Source organism: Hippocampus bargibanti, linkage group LG03 (genome assembly GCF_051943395.1).
Source record: "Hippocampus bargibanti isolate YZ-2025 linkage group LG03, ASM5194339v1, whole genome shotgun sequence".
Classification (NCBI taxonomy): Eukaryota; Metazoa; Chordata; class Actinopteri; order Syngnathiformes; family Syngnathidae; genus Hippocampus; species Hippocampus bargibanti.
In genome coordinates, this window is record NC_142736.1 from 8117069 (window position 1) to 8130754 (window position 13686).

The following is a 13686-nucleotide window of genomic DNA, read 5'->3' on the forward strand; positions in this document are numbered from 1 at the left end:
CTGACTCTTCATACAACATGTCTATGGCAATCCCCTGTTCTTCCTCTTTAAGATGTGACAAGTCAACCGGAGGATGCCACTTGTCTGTGGTCAGAGCCGAGCAGATTTGAACGGTGGGACTGTTTAGCGGCTTTGGATTGTCGGAGCACTCCTTAAAGGGCACGACCCCTGTAACTTCCTCAATTGAGCCGAGAACAGTTCTCTGTGGAAGATGAATGTCATGTTTACTAACTTTCTGAATGGGAATTTTTACCATTTTTGTCGGCCCACTGGGTACATGTACTAACGAGGAGAACGGCTCTAGCCCATCAGGGCAGCTGTTCCCTATACTGGGCTCAAATAGCATTGTTCCCCCCTTGGCCCATGCTCTGACTCTGCACTTCACCTCCCATACCTTGCCCGCAGGAATAATGAGTCCCTTCTTCCCAACACACACAGGGTACTGGAGGAATGTCTGATCAGGGCCCAATTTCTGAAGCACAGAAATCAAGGTCTCTACTGTGCGTTCACTGACACTCATGGCTTCTTTCAGTATGGCTCCAATGTCCACCTGTTCATTATTCTCTTTGATCATTTCTGCAATCACATTGCTTCCTAAGAGAGGACAGTTCACACAACTCGTACTGATTAGTATTGGCACTTGTATGTCAGCATGTCCATGGCTTCCACTCCGTATCTGCAACCCCACATTTACCCACCCATCAAAGGGAACCGCTGTGCCATTCGCTGCAGATACCTCAAACGGTTGGTCCGGAAATAGGGATGAAAGTGGCTGAATGGTTACGTTGGGCAGTGCTTCATCTACCCACGCCCTACTCACCACGGTCACTTGAGACCCTGAGTCCAGCGGCATTTGGAGTGGGACCCCATTGAGTGCACATGAGACCATACATCGCTTGCCAATTAGTTGTGCTACATGTTTTTTTGATGTTGACTGACACTGCGTCGTCAGATTTATGGATGTTACTGGTTCAACCAAGTTGATTTGTACACCTGCCCCTAGTCTCATTCGTTGGTGTCTGGGGTCGCGTCGAGGATCGAGTCAGAGACGGACCTGGATCTACCTGAGGCGCCGATTCTGTAGGTTTAACAACCTGGGCAAAGTGTTTGGTTAGTGCGGTCACTTGTGCAGTCAGCTCGAGAATGGCAGCACGGTTAGCCTGTAATTCAGAGTCAACTTTGGTCTGGTTAATCTGGTCAGTTTGATTAGTTTGAGCAGCATGGACATTCACAGATCGATTTTTAGTCACAGTACTGAGGCGGTTCACCCTCTCAGCCTCTTCACTTGTGGACTTGGTAAGTTGTTCTAACAGGACATCATCACGAACCTGTAAATCGTTCAGGAATGGTTTGAGATCACATCTGACATGATAATTCTTCTCATTTAGCCCTTGATAGAGTGTGTGCAGAAATGTACCTTGGACAAGTTTTTGATCGTAACCAAAATCTGCACCTGGTTGTTGTGACTCAAACATAATTCTTTGCTTCAAACCCATCAGTCTATATAAAAATTGCTGTGGGGACTCACTGTCTCGCTGCTGAGCGGTACTGAGTTCGTTGAAGAGCTCAGAGCTGCTCTTATCTCTGATATGTGATCGTAAAATTGTTTTTAACTGTGACATTGTAAGACCCTCTGTATCACTTAGCATGTCTCGGAATGTTCCAGGTTTAGTTATCTTCGACACAGTGCGGATAACCTCAGACTCGCTAAACCCTTCTTGTAGTCCCTCATCCATTTGTCTACACAGACTACGGTATGACAGTTCAGACCCGGTGTCAGAAATCTGACCACCATAAATTTTGAACTCCCTCCGTGGAAACAGAGCAGCTACATCTGTGTACTTCACCACCTGCTCCCCCATACCGGAGGATAAGTCGGCATGTTCAGGAGGAGCACCACCTGAACTGTTGGCGATGATCCTGAATGGCGATGGAGTGGTGACGTTCCTGCCCGGTGTGTGGATGTCTCTCGGTGGAAGATATGGAACCTAAACTTCTCCTCTCAGGTCAGCTCCTTCCCCAGCAGGTTCCTCCGGGGCATCTAGGAGCTCGCTGATCATGTCATCGAGGTGAAGGAGTTGAGACATGCCTTCATCTTCTATGTGTCTTAATTTGTCACCTCTGACATAGTCAATAATCACATCAAACAGTTCTGGTTCACTAAGGGCCGCAAGGTCCTCAGTATCACTCTCATCCACTGCGTCGGCAACAGTTAGTAGCTGATTGACATTCAAAGCTAATAGTCTCTTTTGGATCTTGAAAATCAATACCCGTCGTTGAGTTGTGGGAGCCATCGTTAGCCCCTGAAGCCTCTACTCTCTGGAGAACGGATAGCACTACAGTCTTCCCTGAAGCTTTAGGCACAGGTTCTCTTCGTAGCAGCTCCCACTCTGCCCACTAGCGGCACGTATCCCGGACGAGCCCCCAATTGTAACCGGCCTCAGGCCTAGGGGATACCTGGGTCGGTCCAAAAGTATCACATGCAGGTAGCACTGTGAACGACGAGGAAAGACGACACGAGACAACCGTGTTAATCAGCTTCACACAACGGCATTTATGACCACTTACTCATCAAAACATCAATGAAAGTCGAAAAAAACGAATGGTGTTAAGCCGTTATTAGTGGGTGTTATTGTCATACATGATTTGACCAGAAACAGACATTCAGGCCATGGTTTTCCTGTTGTTTCCATCGTTTTTTCTGAGTCTATTTCTAATTGTCCCATTTGCTAAACGAATCAATTAGCTCTAAACAGTATTTATAAGGACCACTTGTGCTTAGTTCAATAAAATCAATATGGATCACTTCAAAGGGGTGTGACTCCTGTGGAAATTTTCCTCTTTTTGGTCGCATGTTACCTTGTGGATTGTGTTTACAACAAATTAAACAACTTTGACAAATTTTTTTTTGCATATAAGTTGAAACCTTTGCCTAAATAGAATGTCTTTCCTGCTATAAACACCATCACTCCTGTTGATACATGTGACCAACTATGGCTTAAACGAGCAACCATAGGGAACATGTTTCTCGGTAAATATGGCTTGTCGTCGATTTTATACAGTCCGTCAACAAGTTTAGCACCATCGGTCAAACACAGATCATTTTAGGATTTCGCTTGCATATCTTTTAAAACTTGTGTGGGTATTGATTCACGCGACTCTAAACTCACAAGATTGAGAGTGGTAAGAGCGGCTTTCTTTGCGGCGGCATCCGCTCTAGCGTTGCCTAAACTAATCCTTTCTTTAGCCTTTTGTGTGGGCTGCACATTTGCATACAGCCATGGTTGTTGGAAGGAGAATAGCTTCTAACAACCCTCTCAATAAGTCAGCATGTTCAACGGGCTTCCCTGTCGATGTAGTCATCCCTCTACGTCGCCATTGCAATGCAAAGCAGTGAAATGTGGAAAGCGCATATTGGCTGTCTGTAAATATCGTCACTGTTTTTCCTTTTGCCCATTTGCATGCGTCAGTCAATGCAACAATTTCTGCCGCTTGTGCTGAATACGTGGTTGGTAATGAACCGTCAGCCATCATTTTGACGTCTGTCAAAACGGCATAACCCACCGGTTACCCCCTGCATCCGACTTAGATGCAGAGCCATCAACGTATAGGTGGATACTGCCAGGTGAGGGTGTGTCTTTCAAGTCCGGTCGTGGCTTGCACTTCTCGTTTATTCTGTCAACGGATGAATGTGGTTCTCCTTCAACAGGTAGAGGTACAAGTGTCGCAGTATTAATGCTGTTGAACCTCTCAACTGTTATGTGTGGTTGTTCCAGCAGGGTGGTCATGACAGACAGGTGTGCTGGTGACAAGAAAGTTATGGTGACAAGGTTGTGACAAGAAAGTCTTTTTCGTCCCTGTAATTAAAGTCACCTGAAAGTGGGACCATCAGAGTTGTGGAATGAAAAAGTACAAGTTGAGCTGTCGACTGAACTGCGAACGCTGCAGGATACAGCGCTCTAACACACGCTGGAAGGGCTGCAGCTACCGGATCAAGTCTTTTCGAATAAAATTCAACTGGTCTCAGTTTTTCTCCATGTTTTTGTAGTAGGACAGAAGTCATGAATTTGTCTTTGCAGTCGACTGTTTGAACAAAATGTTTGTCATAGTCAGGCAGAGCCAAAACGCTTGTATTGGCTATCAGATCTTTTAATTGTGTGAATTGTCGCCTTCTTCAGGCCACTGAATAGTCTTTCAGTGACATTTCGTCTTGGTAAATAAGTGTCAATAATGGTTGGGTAACTTGTGCATAATGCGGAATCCAAGTTCTGCAGTAATTACATAGTCCCAAAAATGTCATTTTTGTTGTTGTTATGTTTTATGTATGTATGTGTTTTTTATGTCCTAGAAATACAACTTCTTTTTGGCAAAACTGTAACTTTGAGAAACTTTAATACCTGTACTCTCTAGATATTGGAACAAAGCGATTGATACAGTCTTGTTTTCGTCTTCAGTCGGTGAGGCAATTAAGATGTTGTCAACGTACGAAAGAGTTTGAGAAGCCACAGGATGTTTAAAGTCAGCAATACATGAAGACATTTCCTGTGAAAAAAAAAAATGGGGTAATGACTGAGTCCTCCCAGTAGGAGATATGAGTGCTCCCCTATGCTCCTTTTGGAGAAGCACATCTGGTCTTCCACAAGCAGCAAAGGGTGGGAGGGAGGGCGGGGGGCAGATAGAGTAGCCTCATGAGGACGGGAGATCTACGCAAAGTCCTCCTCTGACATCTGACCCCCAAGCTCAAACCCCCCAGCCCACAGCCCGCCCCCCTTTTGCTGTGGTTTAGAGTTCTTGTCCCCTAGTAATGGCGATTTCAAGACCATGTGCTCCTTTGTTTTTGTAAGGGAGGATTTTATTTGTCAGCGGCCATCTTTGAAGACATAGCTGCAATCATAGCTTTTAAATTTTTTTCTAGTTTGCTTAGCTAAAAGGTCATGTTCTCTCTTACATGCTTGTTGTAACCATTTCTCGCAAGCAGAGTCCTGCACGATTTTTTTCCAGAGCTCTGCCAGCAGCAGAAGATTATTTCATTTTTAATCAAAGCCATATTTCCCTTAGTGACTCAACATTCAGAGTGCCATCAAATCCATAATTTTGCATCCATCTTTCACAATAAATCTCAATGTCAGGGAATTTTTTAATCATAAATTCAATATCGCGATGGGTTGTGGTTTTCGAACACGCTTGACCCATTGCTTTTCCCACAACTACCGGAAAAAATATCGATATAACCGGACTATCGATATATCCGATCCTACGGCATGTAAATTTTCTCCTTGCGTTCGTAGAAATAGTATCGTAATAAGCAGTACTATCGATATAACCGATATCGATATAACAAGACTTTACTGTATATATATATATATATATATATATATATATATATATATATATATATATATATATATATATATATATATATATATATATATATATATATATATATATATATATATATATATATATATTATATATATATATATAATGTAGCCACAAGGGGGCACAAGCCAGTGTCTTATTGTGCCGGTCCCATGCCCGGATAAATACAGAGGGTTGTGTCAGGAAGGGCATCCGACGTAAAAAAATTTGCCAAAACCAATATGCGAATCAAACCTATGAGGCCCGGGTTAACAACGGCCGCCATTGGTACTGTTGACCTTCAGGGTGCCAGTGGAAAATGGACTACTGTTGGTCGAAGAAGGAGAGGAGGGAGATGTGCCCGGAGGAAAAGAGAGAGATGGAACGGCAAGAGTATAGAACTAAGAGTAGGAACTTTGAATGTAGGAACAATGACAGGTAAAGGTCGAGAGCTGGTTGACATGATGCAGAGAAGGAAGGTAGACATACTGTGTGTCCAGGAGACCAGGTGGAAAGGGAGCAAGGCTAGAAGTTTAGGGTCAGGGTTTAAGTTGTTCTGGTGAAGACAGAAAGAGAAATGGAGTTGGGGTTATCTTAAAAGAGGAGTTTGTTAGGAATGTCTTAGAAGTAAAAAGAGTATCAGATAGAATGATGAGTCTGAGGCTAGAAATTGAAGGCGTGATGTTCAATGTTGTTTGTGGGTATGCCCCACAAGTAGGATGTGAGCTGGCGGAGAAGGAGACATTTTGGTTGGACTTTGATGAAGTCATACAGAACATCCCGAGAAGTGAGAGGGTTGTAATTGGTGGAGACTTCAATGGACATGTTGGTGCAGGAAACAAAGATGATGAGGAGGTGATGGACAGGTTTGGACTCCAGATGAGGAACGCTGAAGGACAGATGGTGGTTGACTTTGCTAAGAGAATGCAAATGGCTATTGTGAATACTTTCTTTCAGAACAGACAGGAACATAGGGTGACCTATAAGAGTGGAGGCAGAAGTACACAGGCAGACTACATTTTGTGTCAACGGCGCCATCTAAAGGAAATCAGTGACTGCAAAGTAGTGGTTGGTGAGTGTGTAGCCAGACAGCATAGGTTGGTGGTGTGTAGGATGACGCTGGCAGTGAGGAAGATGAAGAAACCAAATGCTGAAGTGAGGACAAAATGGTGGAAGTTGAAAAAGGAAGAGTGTTGCATGATATTTAGGAAGGAGGTAAGACAAGCACTGGGTGGGCAAGAGGTCCTTCCAGATGACTGGCAAACTACAGCGAACATAATCAGAGACACAGGTCGGAAGGTACTTGGTGTATCGAGTGGAAGAAAGGTAGATAAGGAGACTTGGTGGTGGAATGGGGAGGTGCAGGAGTGTATACAGAGAAAGAGGTTAGCAAAGAAGAAGCGGGACACTGAGAGGATGGACGAGAGTAGACAGCAGTACAAGGAGATGCAGCGCACGGTTAAAGTAAAGGTAGCAAAGGCCAAACAAGAGGCCTATGATGACTTATATGCTCGGCTGGACAGTAAGGAAGATGAGATTGATCTTTACAGGCTGGCGAGACAGAGAGACAAAGATGGTAAGGACCTGCAGCAGGTTCGGGTGATTAAGGATAGAGATGGCAATGTATTAACAGGTGCCAGTTGTGTGATGGCAAGATGGAAAGAGTACTTTGAAGAATTGATGAATGAGGAAAATTAGAAGGAACAAAGTGTAGAAGACATGAATGTTGTGGACCAAGACGTAGCAAGCATTAGCAAAGATGAAGTGAGGAGGGCGCTGAAGAGGATGAAGGTGGGAAAGGCACTCGGGCCTGATGATTTACCAATCGAGGTATGGAAGTGTCTTGGAGAGGTGGCGGTGGTGTTCCTGACTGGGTTATTCAACAAGATCTTAGATGGTGAACAGATGCCTGAAGAATGGAGACGAAGTGTACTCGTGCCCATTTTTAAGAACAAAGGAGATGTGCAGAGTTGTACTAATTACAGAGGAATAAAGTTGATGAGCCATACAATGAAACTCTGGGAAAGAGTAGTTGAAGCAAGACTAAGAGCAGAAGTGAACATTTGTGAGCAGCAGTATGGCTTCATGCCAAAAAAGAGTACGACAGATGCAATGTTTGCTTTAAGAATGCTGATAGAGAAGTACAGAGAAGGTCAGAAGGAATTGCATTGTGTCTTTGTAGATCTGGAGAAAGCATATGACAGGGTGCCCAGAGAAGAGCTGTGGCATTGCATTAGGAAGTCTGGAGTGACGGAAAAGTATGTCAGAGCGGTGCAAGACATGTATCATGACTGTAAGACCTTTCAGAAGAGACAGGAACCCACCTGTGCGGTGCGCTGTCGGTATGACTGAGGAATTCAAGGTGGAGGTGGGACTCCACCAGGGGTCAGCTCTGAGCCCCTTCTTGTTTGCTATGGTGATGGACAGGCTGACAGACAATGTTAGACAAGAATCTCCTTGGACCATGATGTTTGCAGATGACATTGTGATCTGTAGCGAGAACAGGGAACAGGTGGCGGAAAAACTAGAGATGTGGAGATATGCCCTGGAAAGGAGAGGAATGAAGATCAGTCGCAGCAAGACGGAATATATGTGTGTGAATGAGAGGGATACAAGTGCAAGAGTGATGCTACAGGGAGAAGAGATAAAGAAGGTGGAGGATTTTAAGTACCTGGGGTCAACTGTCCAGAGAAATGGAGGGTGTGGAAAAGAGGTGAAGAAGCGTGTCCAGGCAGGCTGGAGCGGCTGGAGAAAAATGTCAGGTGTGATGTGTGATAGAAGGGTTTCAGCTAGGATGAAAGGAAAAGTGTATAGAACCGTGGTGAGACCAGCCATGATGTTTGGACTGGAGACAGTGCCGCTCAAGAAAAGACAGGAAGCAGAGCTGGAGGTAGCAGAGCTGAAGATGTTGAGGTTTTCTTTGGGAGTGACCAGGTTGGATAAGATCAGGAATGAATACATTAGAAGGACAACCCATATTAGAGGCTTTGGAGAGAAAGTCAGAGAGGCCAGACTGAGATGGTTTGGACATGTCCAGAGGAGAGAGAGTGACTATATCGGGAGAATGATGCTGAGTCTTGAACTGCCAGGCAGGAGACCGAGAGGAAGACCGAAGAGGAGGTTTATGGATGTGGTCAAAGAGGACATGAAGCTGGTGTGAGAGAAGAGGATGCACAAAACCGGGATAGATGGAGGACATTGATTCGCTGTGGCGACCCCTGAGGGGAAAAGCCGAAAGGAAAAGAAGAAGATATATATATATATATATATATATATATATATATATATATATATATATATATATTGTGATGTCACGAGAGGCTGTGTCCTGGAGGGCAAATACATCCCTCTAAGATGGCTCCACCCAGAGAGAGTCTTGGCCCCACCTGGTGGAAGGCAGCAATTAAACCCACACACCAGCGGCTGATCAGGGCTTGATTGGAAAGCAGGGCTCTTAAGGCAGAGAGCCTTTGAGTGTGCAGCTTGGGGAAAGACAAGCTCGATTGCTGTGCTCTGTGGAGAAGTTGATTGCTGCGTGGAACTCATTGCCAGTTGGGACCACACGACTGGACACTGGATTTGAACCTAGCTAAGGTGGCTAGGCTACATGACGAGGACGTCAAGAGCGGTGAGGCCTAGAGACTCTTGTAAAGAACTCCGCCTTCAGTTTTACCTCAGAAGAGACTTTATTTGGATTTAAATAGCAGAAGAGACTTTATTTGGATTTAAGTATCAGAAGAGACTTTATTTTGACAAGGATTGGAAGAGACACTATTCGAACCTTTGTTGCTTGTGAATTCCCCCTGGAACCCTTGATTAAAACCTTTTGTTTGTATCCAAACCTGTCGTCCATTGCACTTCTTGTCCCGTCCCGCTGAGAGCTAGCCTCTCATGATATCACTATATATATATATATATATATATATATATATATATATATATATATATATATATATATATATATATATATATATATATATATATATATATATATATATATATATATATATATATATATATATATATATATATATATATATATCCAAGCCTACATGGAGCGCCATAACCAGGTGGCTGGCATAGTCTACCGAAACATCTGTGCGGAGAATGGACTGGAAACCCGGGAAAGGTCGAAATGGAAAACACCTCCGAGCAAATATCCTGTGGGACTTCCAGATACAGACTGACAAGATGGTAATGGCCAACCAACCAGATATCGTGGTCATAGATAAAGGGCAAAGGAAAGCCGTTGTCGTGGATGTAGCGGTCCCAAGTGATGGAAACATCAGAAAGATGGAACATGAGAAAATCGAGAAATACCAAGGACTCAGAGAGGAGATGGAGAGAGCCTGGAAGGTAAAGGTGACAGTCGTGCCTGTGTTGGTCGGAGCGCTCGGGGCAGTGACCCCCAAACTCGACGAGTGGTTGCAACAGATCCCGGGAACAACATTGGATATCTCGGTCCAGAAATGCGAAGTGCTGGGAACAGCACGGATACTGCGCAGAACCCTCAAGCTTCCTGGCGTCTGGTAGAGGACCCGAGCTAAAATGGGGGACAGACACCACCCATGGGGGATGAGACGAGGATTGTTTTATTTTTTATATATATCACACTTACTTCACAAATGGACAGCAGCTGGTCTGGTAGCAGTGTTTCACAGCAGGATCAGGAGTTCTTTGTCTTCAAAAATAGGCGGGAAAAATCCCCCCCCTCCTTTTTCCAGCCACTGCGGTCTGCCAGCCGAGGTTTGTGCACCAAATGTTGCGTGAAATGTTGTTCTTCCTGGTTCTGCTCTCCATTTGTATAGTCTAAATATTAAATCAGCAGGAAGCAAGGTGATATACAAAAAAATGAATATTTATTATCAGGCAGCAAGAGGATGTTCTCCAGTGGAGAAGCAAGGCCAAGGGACAGAGAGACAAGAGCGCGCGCAAGCGCGCGTCCCGGACAGATATCTAGACAACAGGAGTGATATGTCACTTTGGAAAGGACCTATCATCAGCTAGATACTATCATGAATATTTATTATTAGACTGAAACATGATAGCTAGATTTCAAAACTAAGTACAAGCTGAGTACGTGTAGACTAATTAACATATACAAATAACCAAAATACAGTAAAGTCTCGTTATATCGATATCGAATATATCGATAGTCCCGGTTATATCGATACTATTTCTATGCACGCACGGGGAAAATTACATGCAAACAGGGTCGGATATATCGATAGTCCCGGTTATATCGATATTTTTCGGACGCCCTTGAATATCGATATAACGAGACTTTACTGTACATACATCTATGTACTTACTAATTGAGAAGAATAAGTAGAAATGAAATAACATAGGATGTTTTTAGCATGTTTATATAACTAATTCTAACAGATCCCAAAGCAGGCGACAGAGATGGACCATCCTTGTGAGATGTTTATGAACAAAAAAAAAGCAGTGGTCCAAAAAACAAGTGACCAAGGAAGTAACAAATAAAGAAGACTAAAACACGACGCGCAGGCAGGCAAGGGGACCACGCCTACCACGTCTGAAAGCAAAACGCACACGGTGGTGCAAAAGTGCGCACAATCCCGGAAGGCGAATAAAATTTACGCACCAAGGAGAGTCCAGGGTACGAGTGAGATGTGAGGTAATGTCAATCACCCGGCACTAGAGAGGTGACCACGACCCGTATAAATACCCCTTGTCCGTGATTAAAGAATTGACAGCAGGTGGTGGCGGCAGGGAGAGGAAGCCCCGCCCCGAGCTGTCAATTCGTACGTAACAAATACAGAATACATTTTTACTCATTCATTCTCGAAAACCTATTCATTATCTTGTTACAATCAAAACGCTAAAACTGAGTAATATTTCCACACTGATGAAGAAAAAATGAAATTAAAGGAACTCACCACTCACTCAGTACTCAAGTAGCTGTCCAGTGATCAGAAATCAATGAGGATGGTTAATCTTGATAATTTATGTGATTACACAGCAACACAGTGAATTTTCTCAGGGTTAGTGGTCATGCCCAAACTGTTTGATTCTTTTATTTTTCCACAACTATCTTGAACAAGCTCATGTCATAATAGTTTTCTTCATTTACCTCTTATTTTTATTCAATGATATCAATTCATACATACTTTCCTTCCTAATGTGTAATCACATTTCCTGTTTTGTCTGTAGGGTGTAACTGGGAAAATACTGGATTGTTGGGCCGTCATGACATTTGAGGAGGAGATGGCCACCCTGCATCAATTTCTGCGCTTCAGTGAGACCAAATCCATTGTGGAGCTCATGATGAGAGAAGAAAAAGAAGCACAAGCAGTATTAGTTCCCAGCACTCGCACCATCTCAGAGTTTTATACATTCATTGAGCGAAACACAACATGCCCACCTGCCAACTTGTCTACAATCAAAGCAGAGAAGCTGAAAGACAACATGCAACATTTTGAGACTTTCATGAAAAGCATGGTTGACATGCTGCCTATCCATCTGTTAAATTCAAACCCAGCTTCTTTCCTTGGCTCCCCAGCAAGTAAATGCCAGCAGCTTCAACAACTTTATCAGGACTCGTGCCAAGGGTCAAGAGAGCATCAGAGTGATCAAAAACAGGACAATACAGTCACTGAGAACCCACTTAATCTTCCAGATTCAACAGACAGCAGCCATGTCGGTTCTCGCTCCGTTGCACTCATTGCTGTTCCAGACCAAGCGGGAGACAAACCAGTGGAATGCTTTTCCTCAACAAGTATTGAAGTGATAGATTTTTCAACCCGCGCCAACTACTCTGATGGACCCTTGAATCACAGTAAAATCGCTGATGTGATTCAAATGTCACCTTACGGTAAGATGTGTGAGGGAAACATTGGATTGGGGATTTCAAAAGTAAGTGAGGCTGGAGAATATCTGAAGAAGGGCCGTGTATTTTGCAATGCCTGTGAGAAGACATTTTATGACAAAGGCACACTGAAAATCCATTACAATGCAGTTCACCTTAAGATCAAGTACAAGTGTACAATTGAAGGATGCAACATGGTATTTAGTTCACTGCGCAGTCGTAACCGTCACAGTGCCAATCCTAACCCACGGCTTCACATGCCAATGAATCGTAACAGTCGAGACTTACATCTACGAGACAGCCTACCTCTTGAAGAATGCTCTTCTAGAGAGAAAATGACTGAATACGGCCCGCCTATTCTCCTCTCCATGGCAGAAAGTCACCAATCGGTTTCCAGCTACATGGTGAACCAAGTGGACGGTGGCCCAAAGATCAGCACCAGGGATATACTCTCACTGCCGCCAATGTCATCTTCGGTGTCTGTAAAACCAATCATCGTTCCTAATAGCTGCAATGCTGACCCCATACCCAAAAAAAAGCCTCGAAAGTCAAGCATGCCGATAAAGATAGAAAAAATGACGTTGGAGCAAGATGAGAAAATTGACAACGAGAGTAACTCCGTTCCGACAAAACAGGACATTACTTTATTAAACAGAGACAAAGAATTCTGCAAATATAATGGGGCAGAAGGGACCGTGATTGACCAGCAAGGTGCCATTGCACACAAAGAGAAAATAGTGTATTTTTATGATGACCAAGAAAACAAAGGGAGCAAGTGTTTGTGTGACCAAACCACATGGATGCTCAAGGATGAGCACCGATATGACAACATAGAGCATGTAGAACCCATAAACACAATTAGTTCAGCTTCTGCTTTAAAAAACAAGTTGACCAAAAGCCTTTGCGACAACCAATTGGCCAGTCAGGATCCAGGCATTCAAGAGGAACTTGATGACAAAGAATGGAAAAGTACACTTCATGATCTTGATCAAGTTTCCAAGATGAAGTGGTGTAAGCCCGTGCTGACTAATGGGAATAGTCTTCAACTTTCAGAGCACAAGAAAGAACCCACTGTGTCCTGTATTGACTGTCATGGAAACTCAACTTTGTCAAACTCTGTGCCCCAGCTCTCCACTGTGAGCAATGTGGAAAGACTTTTAAGAACCACAACAGAATCGATATGCACTACAAAAATGTGCACCTGAAAGAGCTCCACATCTGCGCAGTGAATGGCCAAGACTGGTGAGATAAAGAAAGGCTTGAATAGAGAAATATGGAACTGGGGCTTAGATTGAAGAATTATGGAAAGAAGTGGTGAAGTATAATGACTTCATAATCATGTAATTGTTAACTTCTAATTTTCCTTTCGGCTCTGCATCCTTCTCCCAATACATTCACTGTCTCTCCTCTGGATATTTCCAAACAATTTCAGCATGGCCTCTCTGCTAAGTCCAGCTCTGCTTCTTTTCTTCAGTTGCACTGTCTCAGAATCAGAA

General features: G+C 43.7%; 1 protein-coding gene across 1 annotated transcript in view; it reads left to right on the forward strand.

Annotated features, from left to right (window-relative positions):
• The window catches only part of LOC148900215 (zinc finger protein basonuclin-1-like), an 81233-nt gene extending 67797 nt beyond the window's left edge, over positions 1-13436 (forward strand). Inside the window, 2 exon segments of the mRNA XM_088993030.1 lie at positions 11536-13303; positions 13306-13436. Coding sequence (XP_088849156.1) covers positions 11536-13303; positions 13306-13436 — 1899 coding nt within the window.
• The last annotated feature ends 250 nt before the right edge of the window (positions 13437-13686 follow it).